This window comes from Rhinatrema bivittatum, chromosome 3, assembly GCF_901001135.1.
Source record: "Rhinatrema bivittatum chromosome 3, aRhiBiv1.1, whole genome shotgun sequence".
Classification (NCBI taxonomy): Eukaryota; Metazoa; Chordata; class Amphibia; order Gymnophiona; family Rhinatrematidae; genus Rhinatrema; species Rhinatrema bivittatum.
The window spans coordinates 393,289,588-393,316,498 of NC_042617.1; the positions used below are offsets into that span (position 1 = coordinate 393,289,588).

The 26,911-nt window shown below is 45.2% G+C and overlaps 1 protein-coding gene across 5 annotated transcripts in view; it reads right to left on the reverse strand.

Moving 5' to 3' along the window:
- COL19A1 (collagen type XIX alpha 1 chain) overlaps window positions 1-26,911 on the reverse strand; it is a 1,176,857-nt gene that overhangs the window by 34,902 nt on the left and 1,115,044 nt on the right. For all 5 annotated transcript variants that reach the window (XM_029595659.1, XM_029595658.1, XM_029595657.1 and 2 more), the window contains one exon: window positions 4,384-4,521. In XM_029595659.1, coding sequence (XP_029451519.1) covers window positions 4,384-4,521 — 138 coding nt within the window. The remainder of the gene's footprint in view (window positions 1-4,383; window positions 4,522-26,911) is intronic.

Consider the following 26,911-nt stretch of genomic DNA (forward strand, 5'->3'; position numbering starts at 1 on the left):
GTGTGTTAGGGCCCAATCCCAAATCTGTGCAGCTTCTTGACAAAGGAGATACGAGCCCGTACTTCCTTGTTTGTTCAGGTACCATATGGCTACTGTATTGTCCATTTGAATTAGAACAGTCTTGTGTGAAAGGCAGTCCTTGAACACATGCAGAGCATAACGTATAGCTTGAAGTTCCAAGAAATTGATTTGAAATGTTACTTCGAGTTTTGTCCAAGTACCTTGGGTTTGGAGATTGTCTATGTGAGCTCTCCAATCTAAGGTGGATGCAGCTGTAGTTAAAGTTATCTGTGGAACTGGTTGTTGGAAGGGCAGGCCCTTGCGCAAGTTGTCCTTGTTCGCCCACCAAAGTAGAGATGAACGCAGCTGGTGGGTTACTTGAATTGGAGAGGACAGTGGTTGAATGGCTTGGATCCATTGTGATCTTAAAGTCCATTGGGTTATTCTCATGGCTAGTCTTGCCATAGGAGTGACATGAACTGTGGAGGCCATGTGGCCTAGTAAGGTTAGAAACTGATGAGCTGTTGCTTGTTTCTTTGAGTGTAGTGAGTTCGCCGATAGGGAAAGTGTGTCTGCCCGATTGTCGGGTAGAAAAGCTTTTGAAAGTATGGTGTTAAATTCTGCTCCTATGAATTGAAGCAGGTGAGATGGAGTTAGATGGGACTTTTGATAATTGATGAGAAAGCCCATGGAGTGAAGTAGAGTAATTGTTCGACTGAGAGAAGCCAGAGTTCCTTGTTGAGATTGACTTCTGATGAGCCAGTTGTCTAGACAGGGGAAGACATGGACACTTTCTTTGTGTAAGTGTGCTGCTATTACTGCCAGGCATTTTGTGAATACTCTGGGAGCTGAGGCAAGTCCGAATGGTAGTACTCTGTATCGGAAATGCTGATAACTCACCAGGAAATGCAGATACTTGCGATGAGGGGGGAAGATTGGAATGTGAGCGTAAGTGTCTTGTAGATCCAGAGAACAAAGCCAATCTCCTGTTTGAAGAAGTGGAAGCATGGTGCCTAGAGAAACCACCCTGAACTTTTCTTTCTTCAGAAATTTGTTGAGATTTCTGAGGTCTAAGATGGGATGTAGGCCTCCGGTTTTCTTTGGAATGAGGAAATAACGGGAGTAGAATCCTCTGCCCTGCTGAGTCCGGGGCACCGCCTCTATGACTCTGGCTCTCAGAAGGGTGGATAATTCTGCTTGTAGATGAATTATGTGATTTTCGCTTAGTGAAAGAGGTTTTGGAGGAGAATCTCTTGGAATTGAGACAAAATTGAGTTGGTAACCTCAAGATATTATTGAGAGCACCCATTGGTCTGTTGTTATCTGTATCCGATGGTTGTAAAAGGAGGAAATTCGGCCTCCTACTGGTAGATCCGGTTGTGGGTTGTGGAGATGGCTTTGGTCTCTGGTGGTGGCCTCAAAAGCCTGCAGCCGGTCCCGTCTGCAGCGGAGGTTGAGGCCTAGCAGCTCTAGGTTGTCTGGGCTGAGATCTTTGCTGTGGACGAGAAGATCTGCCCCTTGATGCTGGAGGGTAATAACACCTCTGCCTGTAGAAAGGCCTTTGAGATTCCTTTCTTGGAGGACGGTAAGATGATGATGCAGCAGAATCTTGCGGAACTGATGACAGTTGGCGCAGGGTTTCTGTATGTTCTTTCAACTGCGCCACAGCATCCTGTACCTTTGAGCCAAAGAGGTTGTCTCCTTTGCATGGCAAATCAACCAGTTTTTCCTGGACCTCAGGCCTGAGGTCCGAGCCCTTCAACCATGCCCAGCGACATGCACTTAATCCTGAGGCCATTACTTTGGTAGCAGTTTCAAAATTGTCATAAGCGGCTCGGACTTCATGCTTTCCAGCTTCAAACCCTTTGTGTTTTATGGCTTGAGCTGCTTCTTGGTACTGCTGTGGTAGGGAAATTGAGAGATCTTGCATCTGTTTCACCAGATTCCTCTGGTATTACGTCATATATAGCTGATATGACTCAATCCTTGAATTGAGCATGGCTCCCTGATACACTTTCCTGCCCAAGGAGTCCAGGAATCTGTGATCCTTCCCAGGAGGAGTGGAGGAATGAGGTCGTATTCTCTTAGACTTCTTCTGTGCAGACTCAACAATAACTGATTGATGTGGCAGTTGTGATTTTTGGTATCCAGGGACATTTTGAACTAAATAAGTGGGGTCCACTCTCTTGTTAATGGATGGTACTGAGCATGGATGCTCCCAGAGTCTGTGCTGTAATTCCAACAGTACTTCATGGACAGGGATGGCCAGGACTTCTTTTGTAGGGTCCACGAACTGTAGGACTTCCAAAGTTTGTTGTCTTATGTCCTCTTCAGATACCAAGGTAAATGATATGGTGTTTGCCATATCCTTAACAAAATTAGTGAAGGATAAATCTTCTAGTCGGGATTTCTTCCTTCCGGAGGAGGAGAAGGGTCAGACATAAAACTCTCAGAAGAAGTATCCGTATGTTTGTCCTCCCAGGAATCGTATGGGTCTTCTCGACATGGAGAAGTGGGAGAAGACCTTGGTGGTCGAAAAAGCCCTGAAGGACCTGGCTGTGGATCATCAAACGGTGTCCGTCTAGGGACTTCTTCATGTGGTTTGGCTGAAATCAGTTTTGGTGGTAGAGCACCGACGATTGCATCGAATCTGTTCATTAGAAGTTGAAACAACGTTAATTCCGGCTGTCCTGGGGCCCCAGGCACTGGCGTTGGTATTGACGGGACTGGTTCCAGCATTGGGCCGGGCATCGGTGCCGGTGCAGGCAGTGGCTTCGGTATTGGTACCAGCATCGGTGCAGGCACCGGCATTATCACCAGCATTGGTGTGGGCACCGGCATCGGTGCGGGCACCTGTATCGACGTCAGCGAGGGCATTGATGGACGATGGTCCTGCAACGCTTGTAGCATTGCTTGATGGATAAAATCTGTCAATTCCTCCGTGATAGCTGGTGCGGCAGAGCAGCTACATGTGGTGGTGGTGGAGGTGTTCTTGGTCCTTCCACAGGGCCCTGTGGAGGTTCAATGGTCGGCGCACCAAGAGGAGGTGAAGGCCTCGGTATCGAAGGCCTCGGTATTTCTTGAAGGCGAGGCCATTTTGCAGTCGATTTCTCTGGGGAGAGAAGTGCCTCCGGGATCGATGGATGCCGATGGCGATGCTTTGTTCGATGTTCCGCCGCTGACCTCATCGATGCCACGGATGGGGTCGGCGATGAACGATCCCCCGAGCCTTCTGGACGATGTTTTTTGAGGATTAAATGTTTTGAAACTCCGGCCGGAGATGATTGAGTGGGCATCGACGGGGAAGGCAAAAGTTGTAGATGGAATAAGTGTTCCATCTTTTCTTGTCAGGCCTTTCGACCCTTCACAGTCATTTCAGCACAGTTTGGACAAGATGTTACATCGTGTGTTTGACCTAAACAAAGGACACACTCGAGGTATGGATCTGTAATGGACATAGTCCGATTACAGTTGGGACATTTTTTAAATCCCGTGGCCATATTTTACTCATCAGCCGTCGATGAAAATGAGAAGAAAAAATATTTTTACTCAAGAGAGTAAAATGAGAGAAAAAGTGCTCACTGGCCATTGGTAACATGGGAGACCCCGATATGGGAGAGAAATACTTGTTTTTTAATCTGATTTTTAGTCAGATAGTATGTGAGAAAACACACAGGCTCCTGCTCCATGATGCCAACAGCAGCGCAGAAAAACGAAGACTGAAGGGAGACCCCTGTGGCTGAGAATATCATGGCATGCTGGGCATGCTCAGTGGGCTCAGAGTGCCAGTCAAAAGTTTCTAGAAACTTTGACAGAAAGTTTTCCGCAATAGGGCTCCATCAATGACGTCACCCATATGTGAGGACTTGCATCCTGCTTGTCCTGGGATAAACCTGGTCTCTATGTGGAAGAAGGGCGTACATAATCTCTACACTTTTCTGTTTTATTTACTTGCAAGCCTTCTTTTTATATCAATGCCATAACGTCTGTACCAGAGCTGCCGGCGATAAACCTGACCATGGTAGAAAGTCTTATGAGAGATGGAAGATACGAGAAACAGGACTCAGAGATAAAGGGCTACAGCTGTACTGAATTAAATTGGTCAGGGTAAAATCATAACTTCCAGTACACTTAAGTGATGAGCTTTTCACCATTCTCATCTAACAGCTAGAAGTACAGATGAGCATTTCAAAGAACATATTTATTACAGGTCGATAATCTATATCTAGTCCAAAAAGTAATGGAATGGTTTTAAAAGTTATTCATTGGGAAGTCATATATAAGTTACAGTATATATATATATATATTTTTTTTTTCAATCTATGAAAAGTTTTCTCTGATTCCAATATTGAATCATATGGAAATGTTGCTAGAATGACATACCTTGCACTCCTGGTGACCCTGGCTCTCCTGCTGGGCCTGGTAATCCATCCTTTCCCGGTGGGCCAGGTATTCCATGAGCTTGAGCAGATAGCAGTGCAGCTGGGGTCTTCAGCTGCGACAGCAGCTCAGCCATCCGCTCTACATCAATGAAGGATATTACAGAAAGGATAGTTACACTTCTGGTCATACAAAATGAAAAAAACTCAACCTTCAGTCTTATTCTAAACCAGTCATAAGTACTTTCCTCAACCTCAAAATAGTGAGCTCTAAAATCAAGGGAATATTTGGTTATCTTGGTGCGTTGCTTCTATTGCTTCCAGGGATTTTACACATCTGCTGTCTTCTGAATGACAGTTAATGTAAATACTTACAAGTCGTATAAATAAATATATTTATTATAACTAATAGAGGCCATTGAAGGGATAAGGGTGGGGATCAGAGGCTGGGCGTTTGCAGGACAGTGGTGAAGGAGGTCAGAGGAGTGAAAGGGGAGGGCGTGATGACAAGGGTGGGGTATGGGAGGGAGAGGATGGGCCTGTGCTAATAATCATCTTACTTTACCTTTACCTTTTTTTTTTAAACTATTTCTGCACTGGGGCTAGATGGGAGCTGGGGGTGGGTGGAGGGTGGAATGGGGGTCTCTCCAGATCCCTAGGGAGGTTTCACTTCTTGGGGGGAGATATTTATCTGTTCAGGCCCTTTAAAGCATGTCTCCAAATAAACTGAGGCATATATTAGTGTCTCGATGCTTCCAGGGATAGTTATCTATAACTCAAGACTTGTAACTAACTTCGGATCAACTTTGGAAAGTTAGCTATAGCTCAAAATTTGTAGCTAACTTTGGGCTGGATTTTCCAATGGCGCAAGCCTCTCTGAATTCAGCGGGAATGGGGGGTGGGGGGGGGGGGAAGCAGGGGGCAGGCCTGTGAAAGCCGGCAGCAATCGCACCACCGCGGTGCAATCGCTGCCGGCTTTCGCACCCAATAGCACCATCGTAAAAGGTGGTGCTATTAGGCACGCTACTGGCGGCGATAAGGGGCCTTACCTTTTCGCCGTCAGTGAAGTTTCTGTGGCGTCCGCCCCGACGCTGCCCCGACTCCTCCTCTTCTGGTGCTGACGCCGCCCTGATCTAGGTATTGCACGCGAAAAGGGACTTTTCGCATGCAAAAAGTCCCTTTTCGCATGCGACAGGGTTAGTAAATAACCCCTTTTGTGATTTTTGAGGCAAGCCGTCTTATTTTATTTACATGTTTTAGGATAGTAATGAGCTGCTTTACATGTATTTACAAAGCAGCTCATTATCATACCTGCGATAGATGGGGTGAAATAATACATTATATTTAAAATACCATGCTTTATGGCTGCTTTAAGGTGTTTAATGCACAGGTGAATCACCTAATGCAACTTAGTAAATGACCTCCTATGAGTGTAAATCATCTGGAGACAGGGAAATACCTACTGTACCTGAATGTAACTTGCCTTGAGCTACCAGTGAAAAGGCATATGCTAAAGATAAAAAAAAAGTAAAATAATACCTTCTAAAGAAAACTAAACAAGCCAGAGAGGTTTCTTTTTCGCATGAGCAGCAAAGCAAAACAGCACTCCTTTCATTAATAAGATAAAATGGAGCTGTAAGCAGCCAGCAACTCAATTTACACAGAAACAAGAAGCAAGTAAGTACACATACAGTGAAATATGGAAACACTAGGAGCTCATTACAGTTCAGTACTAACTAGTTCAATACCTTCCAACAGAGTGATCTGAAATACGTTTCCAACACTCTCCCACTCATGTGAATATCACTTACTATAGTAATGTACTTTAATGTGTCCAAATCCTTATATATTATTTCTCTTTTCATAGCATATAGACACATTGCTTTGATTCTATTTGATGAAAACTCTTGTGTAGTATTTAGTGAAATGTCATGTACTATGTATGACCTGATTGTTTTAATCCATACAGTATACTGCCCTTTTGAGCTTGCAAACTCTATATTATGCCAGTCCACATTTGTTATATATTTCATGAACTGACCTTGCCCTGAAATGTATCTTGGTAGAAAAAAGTGGGCAATCCATGAAAGACTTGTTGAACATTGTAGTTGTCTATGTATGAAGAACGCACAAGCTCTCATGGTTCAACATATTTTGGCACAATCACTATGGAGCATTAATACGTCTCCCCAATAATTATATAATTCAACACATATAGGGACCGCTAAAATAATTCATCAGTCTATACCAACACTTCAAGAGTAATTTGAAGTGTTGGTATAGACTGATGGTATAGACTGTTGGTATAGACTGATGAATTATTTTAGTGGTCCCTATATGTGTTGGAATATATCAACATATTTTGGACCATGAGCATACTTTTGAAGATCTAAGATAGTGTGTCATTGAGCAAATAGGGCAACACAGCAGAGGGGAAGACAGATTGGCTAGGTTGAACTTCAGGGAACAGTTTTGGATTTTTGAACTAAATACAGTAACTTCCATTAGTTTAAATGAAGAGATTGAATGGTTGTTATGTTTGGCTAGTCGTGGGACTACCCTGCAACCGTCTGCACTCACCTCAATACCACAGGCTCTGACTCCGCTTAATTGAGGCACCTCCAGCCTGACCTGCTCAACGCAAACATCGCTTTGCGCCAGGACAATGCCCCTAGGCATGTATGCATACCACTGAGCACTAATCATAGACCCTATAATAGGAAATCCTGGAAGATGCATGCTGATGATGTCTGTTAGCTGGGCATTTAAACTGAGCTCGTGCTCTCAGCAGGCACTTCAGCAACAGGTCCACATGTCCTTCGCAGTGTATGTTGTCTTTGTTCCTGATCCTGCCTTTGTCCAGTTCCTGATCCTGCCTTTGCTTCTGATCCTGCCTTTGTCCAGTTCCTACCCCTGCCTTGTTCCGGACCTAGATTTTTGTTCCATTCCCGCTCCCTGACTCCCTTCCTCCGCTCTTCGTTGTCTTTCAGACTGTTCTCTTGTGTTTGATCTTAGCTTGTTTCTTAACCTCTCTTGATTGTTGCCTGCCCTGAACTTGGCCTGGAATTATGTTTTGCTTGTATTCCACTTGCTACGACTACTGGCTGAATCACGATTCTGCGGTTACACTGCCTGCCCTGACCATTGGCGTGTCACTGGACATCTTTCACTCATTGGGACCATGCTAAGTTCTGCCGGCCCCCAAACCCAAGGGTTCAACTTGTAGGGAATGGGGTTGGTAAAGGTAAAGCCTAGTTCCTATCTTGAGTGTGTCTGCTTACTGATGGCAGGGGCCTAGCGGTTTGCCTGCAATGTAGTGCCAACCATGTCTCAGTGCAAGGGCTCACCAGCTTGCTGAGGCCATGTGCTTCCAGACTCCTCAGCAGCTCAGTCTATACCAAGCTTAGCACTCGAGGTGCAACAATAAGAGGAGAAGTTCCAACAGATTGCAGGTTTGCTTCAAGAAATGGATGGTTGCAAGGAAGCTCTCCAAGTTCACTTCCTGGCACTGGCTCTCCATGTCTACCATTGCCAGCTCCTGTCCTGGTCATGGGCCTATCCCATATCTGACAACATCACCAAGGTTTGACAGAGGCCCAAAATGCATGCAGAGGGTTCTTGCATCAGTGCCTCATGTCCTTTTAATTACAGGCATCTAGTTTCTCCTCTGATTGCATGAAGATTACCTGCATCTTGTCCTTATTGTCTTGTTCCATCCTAGCTTGGGCCTTGCAACTCTGGGAGCATAATGACCCAATGATGAGGAAGTTGGAAGACTTTCTTGCCCACTTTAGGTGCATCTTTGACGAACCTGGATGTTCCTCCTTGGCCGCCTCCTAACTCTTCTGTTTTAAGCAAGGAATAGTGCCCACTGTGGAATATGCCATCCGGTTCAGAACCCTGGCCTTGAAGCTGAATTGGAACAATGAAAATCTGGTGGCCATATTCTGGCAGAGGCTTGTGGAATGAATCAAAGATGAGCTCGCAGAATGAGACATCCCCCACCGGGGTTGGAGAATATCATCTCTCTAGCCATTAAAATTGATCTATGAATCCAGAAACTGTTTAGAGAGAAGGACTCATATTAATGACAGTTCAAGCTGGCCCCAAGATTTCAGGATCCGGTAGTGGCCCCTACCAAAGAGTCAGTCCTGTTTCTACGGGCAGAAGAGCCCATGCAACTCGAGAGGGCCCGACTAACATCCAAGGAGAAGCAGAGGAGAAGAACTCAGAATTTGAGCCTTTATAGTGGGAATCCTTGGCATTACGCAACACACTGTCTAGAAAAGGCAGAAAACTACTGAGCTAGGGTTGGTTGGGAAGGCAACCCTAGGCCATGCTCCTCCTTCTCTATAATTGCTAGTCTCTGTAATTCTCTTCATTGACACCAGGGAGATCCATAGAGAAGCCTTTCTGGACTTGGGAGCTGGGGGTAATTTAACTGAGGAGACCTTGGTGCAACAGTACTATTTCTTCGGTATATGGAGAATCATTACCAGGCTAGATATCCCGCAACACCACCCCACTCACAGTCCAAATTGGGGTACTACATCAGGAAACTTACATTTTTTGTTGCCTAAGGCAATAAATCCCATTTATCTTGAGATTACCCTGGTTAATACAACATAATCCTACCATCGATTGACAGACCCTGCAGATTACTACGTGGGGCCCTCAATGCCAGCAATATTGCTTACCCTGTATCAACCCATCAATTCAGGCAGCCTGAGTCTCCATTCCAGTACCCCCTGGGCTCCCTATCCAGTATGCAGACTTCACAGATGTATTTAATAAAAAGCAGGCAGAAAAACTACCTCCCCATACATCTTTTGACTGCCTCCTCAACCTCATCCCACGTAAGATGTCTCCTCAAGGCAGGGTGCACCCACTATCAGCACCAGAGATCAAGGCCATGTCAGAGTACATAAAAGAAAATCTAGAGAGTGGATTTATTCAACCATCTTCATCACTGGCTGGGGCAGGGTTTTTCTTTGTAAGTAAGAAAAATGGTTCCCTCAGGCTCTGCGTTGACTACAGGAGTCTTAGTACCAACACTAGGAAAAATTACTCTCCCCTACCTCTGATTACCAGACTAAATGATAGGTTGCAAAGAACCTGTTTATTTACTAGGGATGTGCAAAGCCCTAACTTTTTGGTTCGGGCTTCATTTTCGGCCCACCGCATGAAATATCGTATTTCCCGTAGTTCGGGCTTTTGAAATTCGGGGGGACCCAAATTTCGAGTTAGTGCACACTAACGGGGTTAGTGCACTAACCTGCAAACAAATTTTTCCCGAAATTTTGGGAAACATTCGTTCAGGTTTCAGGGTCCCCAAACCAGGACAAATTTGTTGAAATTGCCTAATTTGGCCTAAACGAATTCACATTACTAATATTTACCAAACTGGACCTCAGAGGTGCCTACAACCTAATATGCATAAGAGAAAGAGACTAATGGAAAACTTTTAACACATGCAAGGGACACTATGAATATTTGGTGTCTGCCATTTGGTCTCCGCAATGCCCCTGTGAGTTCCAACACATAGTGACTGAAATCTTTCGAGATCTGCTCCAGTCCTACATGTTGTTATATTTGGCTGATATACTAATCTTCTCGTGTCTCCCCACCAACATCAGGAACACATCAAACAGGTACCTCATGCTTAAATACTCATTTTGATTTAATAACTTTTGAAGTCCAAATTCGGCTTTCATCTAGCTATGAAAGTTAGCCAGATAAGTTGATCTAGCTATCTTAACCAACATATTCGGTGGCATGAGCACACCACTGAACATACTTGCCTCTCTTAAAGTTAGGATAAGTTTTGGCTGCCCTAAATTTATCTCCTCTACTCTTACCAAGTTGTTTACATATATGTATATCCAGGCCCTTCATTCTTATATACCCTATAATTACCAAGTATGTATATAATCTATTCAAATCAATTCGGTTTCACAACCCCGTCCAAGTTACCATGTACCCTGTTCCATGTACTGCGTTTAAGTTCCTTGTAAACCGATATGATGTTCCCACGAATACCGGTCTATAAAAGCCTTTAAATAAATAAATAAATAAATAAATAAATAAATAAATAAATAGCCAATATAATTTTGAAATTTGACATTTATCTGGGTTACTTAGCTGGATAACTGACCCACCCTACCACTGACATATCCAGCTAACTTATTAGCCAGATAAAAAGCCAACTAAGTCAGACTAGTGGGATCTTAAATCCAAGACTTAGCCAGACCAACAGCTTTTAAAAATGAGCTCTTTAAGTCTTTCTTCCTGGGCATTAGTTTCCAAAGTTTTAATCATGTTGTGAGATGAAAGTTCTACAGCAAAACTTCCAGCAGTTTATCATGCTGGTTGATCTTCATCACATCTTCAATGCATATTAGGGTGGATTTTCAGAAGGCTACATGCGTAAAATGCGGCCTTTACGCGCATGGCTGGGCCTAGCGCACACCAAGTCTATTTTGAAAAAGGCCCGACCACGCACATAAAGGCCGGTACATGCATAAGTGCAGGCCTTCCTGAAAGAGGCAGGTGTGTGGGGGGGGGCGTTTTCTGGGTGGGGCAGTCTGGGGGATGGGGCGGGGCTAGAGGCCCCAATGCATCGCTGTGTGATTTTGAAAAATTAGACCCTCCCTTGCGTGCGCCGACCTGGCATGTTATAAAATCACACATTCATGGACTCGTGCGTGTACTTTTTGAAAATCTACCCCTTTGATTCTTTCACTTTATGTTGCAAACTGTTACAATAAGATTTTGCCTTTGGTTTGGATACTAATTTATCAGGGAATTGTGATTTAAGCATTGAATGATGTAGTTCCTGTTTGACTGTTGTTTCTTTTCTTGTTCTAATGTAATTTCACCTTGCATTTCTGTCATAGATAATGAAAGTTCATGTGATAACTCTTTGCCTTTCACTGAGTTTTCAACATTGCTTCTTGGTATTTCATCAATATGATAATGTCCAACATTCTCTTGATTTGGGAAATAAGTGACTTGATCATATTTCCTGAAAATGTCACCTAATTTTCTAGAATTTCAGTTCCTTTTCTTGACTCAAGAAACTTGGAACTCTACTTGTAAGAATCTTATTCCTTTTGGGATCATACACACAATATTATTTCCTGTTGTCATATTAACCAATAAAGCTTGTAGGTGTTTCCTTAGCAACTAACTTCTTCTGATATTGCTTGGGAATCCAAGCATCCATGTACGACATCCATATATTTTGCAGTATCTCATGGATTGCCTCTTGTCCACTTATACTTCTGGTGGTTTTCCTTTCAGTAACTTGTTGTTAGAACAGCTTCTTCCATAAGCAGCAATACTGACTGCTTCAGACTAAAACTTGACTGGTAGTTCAAATCTTAGCAGGATTGTTCTTGATGCTTCTAATAGCGTTCAGTTAACATGTTCTGCAATTCCATTTTGGGATGGTGAATATGGAATTATCTTCTCATGATGTATTCCATACTCCTTCATGGAATTCTCAAATTTATCTATGATAAATTCACTTTCATTGTTGGTATGGACTTGTTTCAGTTTCTGGCCTGTTTGGCATTCTGAGTATTGCCAATAATCAATGATAATATCTAGGACTTTGTGCTTACAGAAAAACACATTCAACTTCTGGCTGCAGTCATTCATGATGACAAATACCATATATACCGGCTATCATCAGCAGAATCTACTCTCATGGGTCCAAATTGATCTATTAGTTCCAATGGATTTTTGCTTGTTTTTTTGGAAATTGCTTAAATGGTCCTTTAGAATGTTTATCTTCACTTATATCTAGAACTCCTGCTTTTAAGTGAATATCTTTTATTTTCTCACTTTAGCTCATAGATTTTAGAGTATCATAGTTCAAATGTGCAAGGCATTCATGCCACAACGTGGCATTAAATGCTTGTTCAATATCTGCATGATAATTCACTGGCATAACCTTAGCATTCTTTCAATAAATGGCACAGTCTTTTAATGCAGTGAACAAAAGCTATCCAGTGGTGTTCTCATCATTAGAATACTTTTTGGCTACTTTTGCTCTCTGATAATTATTTTTTTAATCTCTTTCATTGCTCACAAGCAAGAGCAGGCCGAAGTCTGAGTGAACCACGTCCAGGACAAAGGCTGAAGAGGCGCCTTGAAGCAAGCTGGGATCAGGGCTGGTGGCAATCTGGAAGCAGTGGCAAGCAAGGCTGAGGTCTAAACGAGGAGAGAATCAAAGGGATGGACAGACGAAGCAGAAGTCCAGAGCTGTAGAGAATCAATGGCATAGTCAAGCGATGCAGAGGTCCGGGGCTGGAGAGAGGCAACAGAGTAGTCAGGTGATGCAGAGGTCTGGGGCTGGAGAGAGGCGATGCAGAGGTCCGGGGCTGGAGAGAGGCAACGGAGTAGTGGGGCAATGTAGAGGTCCAGGGCTGGAGAGAGGCAACGGAATAGTCAGACGATTGTAACATATCTGTTGGAATTCTGCTAAGGAGTAGCAATCTGATGTAAATCTGTTAAGAAAGCTGTGCGTTAGATGGGAGGAGCAATCTGAATGAATGGCTCCTAAGAAGGAGGAGTCAGCTATCTTGTAGTGTCTCAGATTCTGTATATTCCGCTATGCTGGGAGTAGCAATCTGTTAGGGTTCTCCGTGAGGAGTTAGCAGTCTGAGATAGTAGTAGTGAATCCCTGGGCCGGTGGCAGATGACCATGCCCCCGGGAGGATACCCCAAGACGGACCACCGGCTAGGCTTGAGTATGGAGACAGACACACATTATCTCTTTTATTAAACAGGTTTTGGAAACCACCAGAGGTGGCAGTAGTGAGCTGATATGCCCGGCAGGGCTGTAGTCCTTCAGGCACTGGAACCATGATCCAGGATGGCTGAGCTGTTGAGAAACTGTAGAAAGTGAGTAGGTAGAATAGACAAGGTTCATGAACAGAACTAGATGATAAAACTCACATAAGTTCTCAATGAAGCTCAGGAGCTGAAAGGTTTAGGCCCTTGAGGAGCGAGTACCTGGTTCCAGGGAAAGCTATGAGAGAGCGATGATAACTCACAGTTGTTTGTAGCAGTGATAGCTTCCTGGCAGTAGAGAATCTTCAGAATGTCCAGGAACATGGGCCCTCGAGGAGCGAGTACCGGTTCCTATTTGTAATCTGAAAGTAAAGAAAAGAGCGAGGCCCCCGAGGAGCGGGTACCTCTGGTAAATCCGAGGAGGCAGAGTAGCTTAGGAGAAAAGCCGAAGCAATCCCCTTGCTAACTCAGTTAGATAGTGAATTAGAGACCTTTAAATATTGGAAGCGGATGACGTCATCTCAGGGGGACGCCCCTGAGGATTCGCGCCTTTGCTGGTACTTCAATCAGAGCGCGCGCGTGGGCCTTAGGTCATCAGGCAACATGGCGGATCTGCAACGTCGAGCCAGTCCGGGGTCGCCGGAGGGAGACGGCATGGATACGCTGCGGCAGCCAGCCGTCCATCAGACCCAGAGGGAGTCACCACAGAGGTAAAGAGGGTGGAGTGAGGGTGTCGAGCAGCGACAGACGCAATAACGATGCAGAGGTCCGGGGCTGGAGAGTGGCAATGGAGTAGTCAGGCAGTGCAAAGGTCAAACCAGGTTAGCAATCCAAAGGAGAGACGAAGGAACAGGAACTCAGGAACAAGGAAACAGGAACGAAGGCAATCAGGATCAGGAACCAGGAACAGGAGAAGCAACGAGTACTCGACTAGTGAGGGGACCTGTTGCAAAGGCAATTTGAGAGAGAGGAGCCCAAGCTTATATACCGGAGCTCAGCCGACGTTATCATCCGAGGCTGCAGCCAGGTTCCTGCCGCGGGCCCTATTAAAGGATCAGCTGCGCGCACGTGCCTAGGGAGGGGCACGATGCTGGTCGGGATGGCATCTCTCCGCAGGCCACGCGGAGAGGCCTGAAGTGGGGCATCAGGAACTGTAGCAGAGCCGGAGGCCCCAGGGGGGGCCCGAGGATGGAGCCGGTGGCCCACAGCCACCAGAGACGAGGGACCAGGTGCTGGATCACTTTGAGAGAGTTGAGGGGAACAAGCTGTGGGTCTGCTGCGGCCAGCGCGCGTAATAGCATCTGTATCCCACAGTGATTTGACTCCAGCAGTGGGGCTTGTATCATTCAGATAGTGTACACATGTCAGCAGGGCAGCCCTGGGTAATTTATCATGCTTCCTATTACTTAACCTTTTGAGCAAATTCAAGTATGTTTAGTTAGTTCATATTTCTAGTCTAGTTGCTGGGCAGGTAAGCAATTTTTTGAGGGCCTTGGCAAGTCAGCGCAGTAATCTGGTGGATGCAATAGCATCACTCATGTCCTCACCAAATCCCTCTGCATCTCTGTTTGCTAACACAGCTATAATTTCTTACCACATGTAGGATAACCGAAAAAACTTCAAAGGCTGGAGGAACAGACACTGTGGGGCAGATTTTAAAAAAGTACGCGCGTGCGTACTTTTGTTCGCGCACCCGGCGCAAACAAGAGTACGCCAGATTTTAATAGATACGCGTGTAGCTACGTGTATCTTTTAAAATCCAGGGTCGGTGTGTGCAAGGCTGCGCAAAATCGGCAGCCTGCACGCACCGAGCTGCGCAGCCTGCCTCAGTTCCCTCCGAGGCCACTCTGAAATCGGAGCGGCTTCGGAGGGAACTTTCTTTCCGGCGCCCCCCACCTTCCCTTTCCTTCCCCTAACTAACCCGCCCCCTGGCCCTAACTAATTCCAACCCCCCACACCTTTATTTCAAAAGTTATGCCTGCCCAAGGCAGGCTTAACTTGCGCGCGCGGGCTGGCTGCTGGCACTCCATGTTCCGGTCCGGGGGCTGGTCCAGAGGCCGCAGCCACGCCCCCGGAATGTCCCCTGATGGCGTATAGGGTTAGGTGAAGCGTTGATGGGGGCTACTGAAGGTGCAGGTGTATGTGCAATGGCATCCATGCGGGTGACTAGCCTGTCGAGGACTCCAGTAACTTGATCAAGAACCCCCTGCTGTTGTTGTAGCCGGGACGCCAAACCGGGAATAGCCTGAAGGGCGGTGAAATCAACCGGTTCCATGGCTTCGGCCAACTGTTACGGATAAACGTGGAACCAAGACAGGTGACCGCTTATCTTGCCTCGAGAAGACGCAGAGGACACCAATCAGGAGTCAGCCCGCAGACAAGGTCGTCCAAATCAGTCCAGATCTGGATAACAGCAGATAACACAATCCAAGAGACGAACTGGGTCAGGGCAGGCAGCAGGCAACGATAATCCACAAGACAGTCCAGGTCAGGGCAGGCGGCAGACAAGAATACTCCAAGAGGCAATCCAGGTCAGGGCAGGCAGCAGGCAACGATATCCACAAGACAGTCCAGGTCAGGGCAGGCGGCAGACAAGAATACTCCAAGAGGCAATCCAGGTCAGGGCAGGCAGCAGGCAACGATATCCACAAGACAGTCCAGGTCAGAGCAGAATCAGTCCAGGTCAGGTGACAGCAAGCAACGCGAATCACAGCAGGAGCACAACTAGTACTGCTTGTGGCTGAAGCAGCGAAAGGGAGAAAAGAGTCTCTTTAAATGCCCAAGCCTTCCCACGCAGATCCAGACCTCTGTTGGCGTCTGACGTCATAAGGGGGCGTGGTCTTGTCCCGATTCGCGCGGGGCCGCGCCAAGGAGGAAGTAAGTCTCGAGTATGAATGCCGGCACCCGGGAACTCTCCTGCAGGTAACATCTGTAACAGGGAGGACTGCCAGGAAGGAGTAGAAAACATGGAGAGGGATCTAGTAAAGCTCGAGGAATGGCATAAGGTCTGGCAACTAAGATTTAATGCTAAAAAATGCATAGTACTGCATTTAGGATGCAAAAACCCAAGTGAAAGGTACAGTATTGAAGGTTACATTCTTGTGAGCACAAAGGAAGAGCAGAATCTGCGGGTAATTTTATCTGATGATCTTAAGCTGGCCAAACAGGTGGATAAAGCGATGGTAAAAGCTAGAAAGTTGCTTGGCTGCATAGGAAGAAAAATGGTCAGCAGAACAAGGGAGGTGATATTGCCCTGTTTAGATCGCTGGTGAGACCTTACTTGGAATACTGTGTACAATTCTGGAGACCTCACCTTCAAAAGGATATAAACAGGATGGATTTGGTCCAGAATGTGGCTACTAAAATGGTCAATGTTCTTTGTTTTAAAGTATATGGGGTATAATCAAAGATCTAAACATGTATACCCTAGAGGAAAGGCAAGATAGGGGAGATATGATACAGACATTCAAAGGTTTCTATGCACAGGAAGTGAGCCTTTCAATGGAAAAGAGGCTCTAGAATGAAGAGTCATGAGATGAGGTTGAAAGGGGGTAGACTTAGGAATAATCTTAAGAAATATTTCGTTACAGAGATTGATGGATGTGTGCAACAGCCTCCTAGTGGAGGTGGTGGAGCCAAAAATGGTTTCTGAATTCAAGAAAGTATGGGATAAATATAGGGGATCTCTAAGGAAGTGATGAGAATTATAATGCTAAATTAATTGGACAGATGAGAGACTGGATTGGCCATACAGTCTTTTTCTGCCAACATGTTTCTATGTTTCTATTATGACAATCAGCAACAAATAATAGTAGACTACCTACCTTCTAGTAGTGTACTCTCAGTTTTAGTTTCCACCAGAGAGGGATCAGGAGCTGGCTTCTCCTGGAAACATGGGACCTCCTGTTTCTAGCTGGGCTCTGCCTCTTATCCTGCCCAGCAGAATCCCACCCAAAGATCTCTCTCCCTCTATGAGTTTTAAGGTGGACCAGGCATCTAGCCTGGAGGGGTAATAGGGCCACTCCTTTACACACCATCCCCTTCAGCTCAAACCCATTGAGGCGAGTGTCTTCACTCAACCTGGATCTCATCCAGGGAAGTGATTTGACTCTCAAAGAGACACCTTCTGGCCTTCTTCCAGCCAAATTCTTGGTCAAGGCTATAGGGTTATGCTCTCCCCTCTCATTAGGGATACGCCAAATACAATGATTACCACCACCCAATGTGCCCTTTGCCCAGTGTCCACCTTCAGTACTTCAAAGGAGTCCTTTTGTTACTCCACTTTCCACTCCTTTCCTGGCTGGACTCTCTGAACTTTATTTGGGAGTTCCTGAGGTGGTTTCAACTCTTTTACCACTTTGACCATGGTGTCTCCTGACTCCTCTGTGCTTTGTTCAATTGCAGTGCTACTTTCTGGCCATCTTGCCGTTGTTGCATCTGAGTAGTCTGCAGCACCTCTCTCTGGCTCCTCTGAAGCTCCTGCTTCTGGCCACTCAACAGTGCCTCTCTCTGGCCCCTCTACCAAGTCTCCCTCAGGCTAGCCTGTACTGCTTCCAATAGGCCACTCTATACTACCTCCTTCTAAGCAGTCTGTGTTGCCTCTTTCAGGCCAGGTGGTAAAGCTTCATTATGAACTCTCTCAGGCATAGTCAATGCAGTTCATTCACTTGGCATTCATTCTTTACACTTGTATACAGCTCTGCCTGTTCTTGCATTTCTGGTTGTTCCTTTGCTACCTGTTCCAGTGGTGTGTTCACTAGTTCCATGTCAGGATTTTCTATAACACTATCTATAGGCTCTGCTCTAGCTCCAGGACACTTGCTGTTTTTAATTCCTCTGAACCTTTGTCCCTCTGCAGAGTAAAGCACCAATCCTGTGATGCATATTGCTGCTATGCTTCTTCTACTTGTAGCTTTACTTCTGCCAGACTTGCAGCTATAAGCATCCAGCTTGCTTCCATCACTTTCTCAGCAATCACTTAGAAAATATGGCTCCTTATAGCACACACTTGTAGTTGCCTCTGTCTTTCCATGAGGCTTTGGCACAAAGCTTGCATTTCTTGTTCAGTCATGTTTTCTCTAGAGCAGAGTAGCTGGCTTTCTTGTGCTCTAGTTTTGAGCAGCCTACCTTTCTGCTGGAGGGCCACACTCTGTCTCCCCCCCCCCCCACACACACACAGTAACTCTGACAGCTTCACTTTCTGTAGGGCCATACTATGTTCAAACACAGTCTCACTGCACACTGTTTTTTTTTTTTCTGTGAAAAAAGTAAAATAAGGAAAACATTCCTTCTTGTCCAGCAACTAACTCACTTGGTTTCCCTGTCTTAAGCAAGCAGAGCTTTTCTCCTTTCTTGCAAACAAACTGTTTTCTTTCTTGCCCAAAACACCAATATATTAAGCAAAGAAAAAACATTGGGGTAGATTTTCAAAAAGCGCGATTTGGCGTACTTTTGTTGGCGCATCAGGCGCAAACAAAAGTACGCTGGATTTTAGTAGATACGCGCGTATCCGCTAAAATCCTGGATCGGTGCGCGCAAGGCTACCGATTCCATACAGCTGGCGCGCGCCGAGCCGCGCAGCCTACCTCCGTTCCCTCCGAGGCTGCTCCGAAATCGGAGCGGCCTCGGAGGGAACTTTCTTTTGCCCTCCCTTCACCTTCCCCTCCCTTCCCCTACCTAACCCACCCCCCCGGCCCTGTCTAAACCCCCCCTTACCTTTGTCGGGGGATTTACGCCTCCCGGAGGGAGATGTAAATCCCCGCGCGCCAGCGGGCCGCTAGCGTGCCGGGACGCGACCTGGGGGCGGGTCCGGAGGGCGCAGCCATGCCCCCGGACCGCCCCAGGCCATAACCACGCCCCCGGACCCGCCCCCGAAACGCTACGTCCCGCCCCGAAAACGCCGCATGGATCGGGCCCGCCCCCCCCGACACGTCCCCGACACGCCCCCCTCGGAAAACCCTGGGACTTACGCGAGTCCCGGGGCTCTGCGCGCGCTGGTAGGCCTATGTAAAATAGGCGCACGGCGCGCAGGGCCCTGCTCGTGTAAATCCGGGCGGATTTACGCGAGCAGGGCTCTTAAAATCCGCCCCTTTCTGTGCTCTTCCCTGAGCCACAGTCTTTTAAAGTCCTCAGTAGTTTGTATACATTGCATCACTGCTTCTTCTATCCAAACCCACTTCTTTAAGCAGGGCACACACAATAATCTTTTTTCTCTTTCTTTTCCTCCCCTTAGAGACTTGGGTTTCTCTATGTGCTCAGCATAGAGTGAACTTGCACATCTGACACCGTATGTAGGATAGCCGAGCAAAACGTCATAGGCTGAAGGCACAGACACACAGACTGAAGCCTTTCTTCATGTACTCCCAACTTTATTATGACAATCAGCAAACAAATAATAGTAGACTGCCTACCTTCTAGAGGTGTATTTTCACCTTTAGCTTCCACCAGAGACGGATCAGGAGCTAGATTCTCCTGGAGACATGGCACCTCCTGTTTCTAGCTGGGCTGTACTTCTTATCCTGCCCAGCAGGATCCCACACGCAGAACTCTTTCCCTATATGGGTTTTAAGGTGGACCAGGCATCTAGCCTGGTTCTGCACAGGTTATGGAGGGGTAGTAGAGCCACTCCTTTACACCACAGTTCTGGAGGTTTTCCTCATTCTTCAGTTGTTTATTCCCACAGACAAAATTCACTGTTGGGTATTTTCACATTCTAGATCCAACCTCTATTACAGATAGGTAAGCTTTAGAGATATCTGTTAAAGCAACGTGCTAATACTAATGATGCCTCACCATGTCAGGTATGCCACTATGTGCTTCAATTTCCCTGCCTTGGCTATAGGTTTTAATATCTTTGTGCTTGCCCCATGTTCAGCTGGTCTAGTATTCTGGCAGTCAAGAACAGTGATGCCCTGGTTCTTATTGCCACAGACTACCTGTCCAGCGCTGCTACATATAGCAAAGTGCTTATTGAGTTTTCAGTGATGTCTTCTATTCCTTTGACATCATAGCATGTGCCTATAAACAGTCAGGCTCACTTGATTCTTCCACAAAGTATGGCCCCAGCTAATGAATAATTGTTTACAGAAAGGGTATTTCTTCTATAGGCACATATTTGGGCTGCAGTGACATTATTGGGCTGCAGTGACATTATTGCCCTGTGAACAGATTTCAGCACAGATGTGTCAGCATCTATCAGGTCTTCCAGCATGCATTCCAAGCTCTGCATTCACTGAAGACATAATATCCTTTCACAGTTTTCTGCAGCTTTGCGACTTTACACATTTTTTCTTCCATTTCACCTCCTTGCTGCAGTGACATCACAGCTTGAATGATAGCACGGCAGATATGGGTTCTCTCCACATCACAGAATGCATTAATTTTATCAGATTCACTTGCTTTAGCTAAAGACCTCTTGCTTACAGGCATGTCACTTTCTTTTCCAAATACCATCTTCTGGTGCTAACATAATGTTTTGCATGGCAACGGTGTGACTTGCTGGTCAGTTTTCACTGCAAGCGAATTCAGATATGGTTAGTTTGCACTTCTTGTCTAGCACCTAGTGCAATAGGCAAACTGTAGGGATTCTTGCTATGCGGTTATATTCCAGATGTATCACCATCTCTCTCAGGACTTCCAGCATGCATTCCGATCTCTATGCATTGGACTATACTACTGTGATACCTGCTCACATTCTAGTAGCAAATCTTCTCGCTAAAAGTAAACTTTATTACCAGAGTCTCTAAACCCATCCCTTAGCACATCTGATAAGAGTCTCTCTTCGACTCGGGGCATATTGATGTTCGATGTAGCCATAGGTTAGGTGGCCTAAGTTAATTTGGCTTTCTATGTGGGCTATAGCTAATTTTTGCTTTTCTAGGTGGGCTATATAGATATTATTTTAGAGCTTAACTAGAGCCAAGCATCCTGCTGAATATACTTGCTTAAAGTTATCCGGCTACATTTTTTAATATAGCAGGCTAGGTTATAGACTTGTTCAGTCTTGTGTGGATAGTTAACATGCTTTTTAAACAGATATCTTTAACAATATCTGGTTATGTAGTGCTATCAAAAGGAAAAGTATTACATAAGAACATAAGAACATGCCATACTGGGTCAGACCAAAGGTCCATCAAGCCCAGCATCCTGTTTCCAACAGTGGCCAATCCAGGCCATAAGAACCTGGCAAGGACCCAAAAACTAAGTCTATTCCATGTTACCGTTGCTAGTAATAGCAGTGGCTATTTTCTAAGTCAACTTAATTAATAGCAGGTAATGGACTTCTCCTCCAAGAACTTATCCAATCCTTTTTTAAACACAGCTATACTAACTGCACTAACCACATCCTCTGGCAACAAATTCCAGAGTTTAATTGTGCGTTGAGTGAAAAATGACTTTCTCCGATTAGTTTTAAATGTGTCACATGCTAATTTCATGGAGTGGCCCCTAGTCTTTCTAATATCCGAAGGAGTAAATAACCGATTCACATCTACTCGTTCTAGATATCTCATGATTTTAAACACCTCTATCATATCTCCCCTCAGCCGTCTCTTCTTCAAGCAAGCTTAGCATAAGTAACTAGTTACCTGGCTAGAATTTAGCCAGATAAGGACTGAAAATAGCTGGGTATGCCATTTAGATGGATAACTTTTATCCATTTAAATGGCTTTTGAATATGGACCTCAATATGTCTGTCAAATCTTTTACTTTGATGGCTGGGATTGGCATACTCACCACTTTATGGTGTATGCTTAATAAGTGAGTCCTAATCTTTTATGGACAAGGATGTCATCGCACCACAGATCTTTGTACCAATAAGCAGGGACTGAATTGCAGGATCATTGAAGAATGCCACAACCCATCCAAGGTTTCGATGGCCCTGCATCCCAAACAGTAGAATGTTGCATTAGCATGTTACTTATTGAGCCTTTATGTACTGCAACTCAATAGGCGAGGACATGGATATCCTATGGGGATTTTAGGAATATATATAATGACTGAATTGTTTATGTAATTGTCGTATGCTGTGGCCATATCCATCCAATAAAAATCTTCATTTTGAATAATTGGTGTGATACGGAGGTTCTTTCACAGCTTCAGTTAAAGAAATAGGGGAGGAATGGTGGGTTGGGGGCATGAGTGAGACTGGGCAATTATATAAGCTAGAGAGAAGAGGTGAGTAAGTACCTGACACGATTGAGCAATGACTAAAAAACAGGGTTCCTCATGTCAAAGAGCTTTGTAAATATAACAACATAGAAATGATGGCAGAAAAGGACCAAATGGTTCATCCAGTCTGCCCAGCAAGCTTATGGTAGTATCTGCTGTGCTGTGTAGGCTACCCCCATGCTTATCAGTTTCCCAGACTGTAAAAGTCAGGGCCCTTGTTAGATGGGGTTTGAATCCAATTACCTTTTCCCGTTGCCATTGAAGCAGACAGCCATGATGGAGTTGCATCAAGAATATGAAGGTTTATTGGTTAAGGGTAGTAACCGCAGCCCCACGAGGTTACCCACATAGGTTCTTTTCTTCATTTCCATCCTCTACTTTTAGGGATCCACAGTGTTTATCCCATGCCCTTTGAATTATTTCATAGTTTTCATCTTCATCTCCTCTGGAAGGGCATTCCAGGGATCTATCATCCTCTCTGTGAAGAAATATTTCCTGATGGTTCAGAGTTGTCCTTCCTGGAGTTCATTTCATGACCCCTAGTTCTACAGATTTTTTTCCAACAGAAAAGGTTTGTTGAATGTGCATCACTAAAACCTTTCAGGTATCTGAAGGTCTGTATCATATCTCCCCTATACCTCCTTCTTCCAGGGAATTGATGTTCAGATCCTTCAGCCTCTCCTAATATTTATTTAGAAATTTGTTTTAGGTCTTATCATGAAGACCCCACACCATTTTGGTCGCTCTTCTCTGGACTGCCTCCATCCTTACTTTTTCCCCACTTGAGATATGGATTCCAGATCTGAACACAGTTCTCCAAGTGAGTTCTCACCAAAGTCCTGTACAAGGGCATTATCACTTCCTTTTTCTTACTGGTTATTCCTCTTTCTATGCAAATCAGCATTCTTCTGGACTTAGCTATTGCCTTGTCTTATTGCTTTGCCATCTTCGGATCTCCAAACACTATTACTCCAAGACTCTTCTCTTGGTCTATGCAGATCCATTTTTCACCCCCCATCACATACAACTCTTTTGGATTGCCGCACCCCAGATGCATGACTCTGCACTTTTTAGCATTGAATCCCAGCTGCCAAATCTTTGACCAGTCTTCCAGCTTTCTTAAATCCCTTTTCATTCTCTCTACTCCTTCAGGCATGTCCACTCTATTGCAGATATTAGTATCATCTACAAATAGACAAATTTTACCTTCTATCCCTTCAGCAATGTCACTCACAAAGATATTGAACAGAACCGGACCTAAAACCGAACCCTGTGGTACTCTACTTAACACAGATATTCTCTTCAGAGTAAGTTCCATTTACCATTACGCTCTGTCTCCTATCAGTCAACCAGTTTGTAATTCATGCCACCACCTTGTAACTCATTTCCAAGCTTTCTCATTTTATTCAGAAGCTTCCTGTGTGGGACCGTATCAAATGTTTTGTTGAAATCCAAGTAGATCACATTGTACGCTCTTCCTCGATCCAATCCTCTAGTCACCCAATCAAAAAAAATCAATCAGATTTGTCTGACAGGACCTTTCCCTGGTGAATCCATGCTGCCTCAGGTACAGCAACCCACCAGATTGTAGATAGCTCACTATCCTTTCCTTCAGCACAGTTTTCATTAATTTTCCCATCACTGAGGTGAGGCTAACCAGTCTGTAGTTTCCAGCCTCCTCTCTGCTACCATTCTTCTCCAATCCCGTGGCACCACTCCCATTTCCAGGGATCTATTGAACAGGTATTTCAGCGGACCTGCCAGCACATTTCTGAGCTCTCTCAGTATCCTTGGGTGTATCTCGTCAAGCCCCATGGCCTTGTTCATTTTCGGTTTGCCCAGTTCCTCCCATACATTCTCTTTTGTAAGTGGAGTTTTGCCTACTCCATGCTCATTTATCGTCTTATGAACCAGCAACAATCCTTCTCCAGGGTGTTAATGAATACTGAACTGAAGAATTTGTTTAATGTTTCTACCATTTCTTTGTTACTCTCTACACATTACTCCTTGTCACCTTTCAATTTCACTATGCCACTTCTGACCTCCCTTCTTTCACTTATATATCTGAAAAATGTTTATTCTCCTCACTTTACCTCTTTGGCCATCCTTTCTTCCGCTTGATCTTTTGCTTTCATTTTTTCTTTCTTCTTCTCCCTCAGTTTTGACAGATATTTTTATCTGTGTTCCTTTTTTTTGGGATCCTTTATACTTCTTGAATTTATTTTTCAGCCACTTCCTTAGAGAACCTGATCAGTTTCTTTTTCCTCTCACTCTTGTTTCTTTTTCTAACATATGGATTTGTTGTCTTTGAAGTAGCTTCTTTTAACTTGGCTCACTGTTGCTCTACCTCACCCATTTTCTCCCAGTCTTCCAATTCTTCCTCCAAGTATGCCCCCATTTTGACAACATCCGTATTTTTGAAATTCAAAACTTGGGTGTTGTGTGACTTCTCTATGTGCTATTCACAAAATTGAACTACACTGTCCTATGATCACTGGTGCTCAGGTGAGCTCCTACCTGAACATTAGAGACATTACCACCATTAGTGAGCACCATGTCCTCTCTTGTGGGTTCCATTACCATTTGTTTGAGCAGAGTCCCTTAAAGGCCATCCACTATCTCTCTACTTCTCGCAGATTCTGCAGAAGAGTTCCTCCAATCCACATCCAGCAGATTAAAATCTCCAATGAGCAACACTTCACCCTTCTTTCCCACTTTTTGGATGTCTTCAATGAGTTCTCTGTCCAGTTCTTATGTTTGAGTTGGTGGCCTGAATACCACACCAGTAAAAATGGAAGCACCATCTTCTTTTTTTAGGATGGTTCACAATGCTTCTTCTTTGCCCCATGTCCCTTGCAATTCAGTTGCTTGTATATTGGTTTTGACATAAAGAGCTACTTTTCCCCCTTTTCTGTCCTCTCTTAGCAAGTTTTAGCCTGAAATGGCTGTGTTCCAATCATGAGAATCAGTGAATTAGGTTTCTGTAACAGCAACAATGTCCAAGTCTGCCTCCACCTCCAGGAGTTGGATTTTGTTGCCCAGACTACGAGCATTTGTAGTCATAGATTTCCAGCTGCTCTTCACATTCACTTTTTCTGCTTTTTTTGAACTGATTGATTTTGTTACTTCCTCTTCCCTTTTCCTGTTTAGCTTGCGGGTGATATGCCAAATTCGCTGGCCACTAGGGATGTGAATCGTTTTAGGACGATTAAAATTATCGTCCGATAATTTTAATATCGTCTTAAACCATTATGGAACACAATACAATAGAGATTCTAACGATTTATCGTTATAAATCGTTAGAATCGTGAGCCGGCACACTAAAACCCGCTAAAACCCACCCCCGACCCTTTAAATTAAATCCCCCACCCTCCCGAACCCCCCCCAAATAACTTAAACATTTCCTTGCCAAATCCTACCTCCTTCAATCCCCCACCCTCCCGAACCGCCCCCCCCCAAATGACTTAAATTACCTGGGGGTCCGGAACGGCAGCGGTCCGGAACGGGCTCCTGCTACTGAATCTTGTTGTCTTCGGCTGGCGCCATTTTCTAAAATGGCGCCGAAAAATGGCGGCGGCCATAGACCAACAGGATTCGACGGCAGGAGGTCCTTCCGGACCCCCGCTGGACTTTTGGCAAGTCTTGTGGGGGTCAGGAGGCCCCCCCCAAGCTGGCCAAAAGTTCCTGGAGGTCCAGCGGGGGTCAGGGAGCGATTTCCCGCCGCGAATCATTTTCCGTACGGAAAATGGCGCCGGCAGGAGATCGACTGCAGGAGGTCATTCAGCGAGGCGCCGGAACTCTCGCTGAACGACCTCCTGCAGTCGATCTCCTGCCGGCGCCATTTTCCGTACGGAAAACGATTTGCGGCGGGAAATCACTCCCTGACCCCCGCTGGACCTCCAGGAACTTTTGGCCAGCTTGGGGGGGGCCTCCTGACCCCCACAAGACTTGCCAAAAGTCCAGCGGGGGTCCGGAAGGACCTCCTGCCGTCGAATCCTGTTGGTCTATGGCCGCCGCCATTTTTCGGCGCCATTTTGGAAAATGGCGCCGGCCGAAGACAACAAGATTCAGTAGCAGGAGCCTGTTCCGGACCGCTGCCGTTCCGGACCACCGCTGGACCACCAGGTAATTTAAGTCATTTGGGGGGGGGTTCGGGAGGGTGGGGGATTTAATTTAAAGGGTCGGGGGTGGGTTTTAGCGGGTTTTAACGATTTTAACGATATATCACGATATTTTACCCCCCCAAACGGCAACAATACGATTCCCTCCCCCTCCCAGCCGAAATCGATCGTTAAGACGATCGAGGACACGATTCACATCATTACTGGCCACCTCCTACCCACTAATGCATGATCTGAATTTTTCTCTTTTAAATGGCATTCAAATGTCAGTAATTTAAATTGAGACCAAAAAATGTAACCCTCCAAAAAATCCCTTTAACAAAGAAATAGAAAATAACAATAATGGTTGACAATTGAATTTTGATAAATGAGATCTTTATATTATGAGGCAAAATGCATTGCAGTAAGCTCAAATGCAGCTATTGTTGCTTGCTGATTTATGTG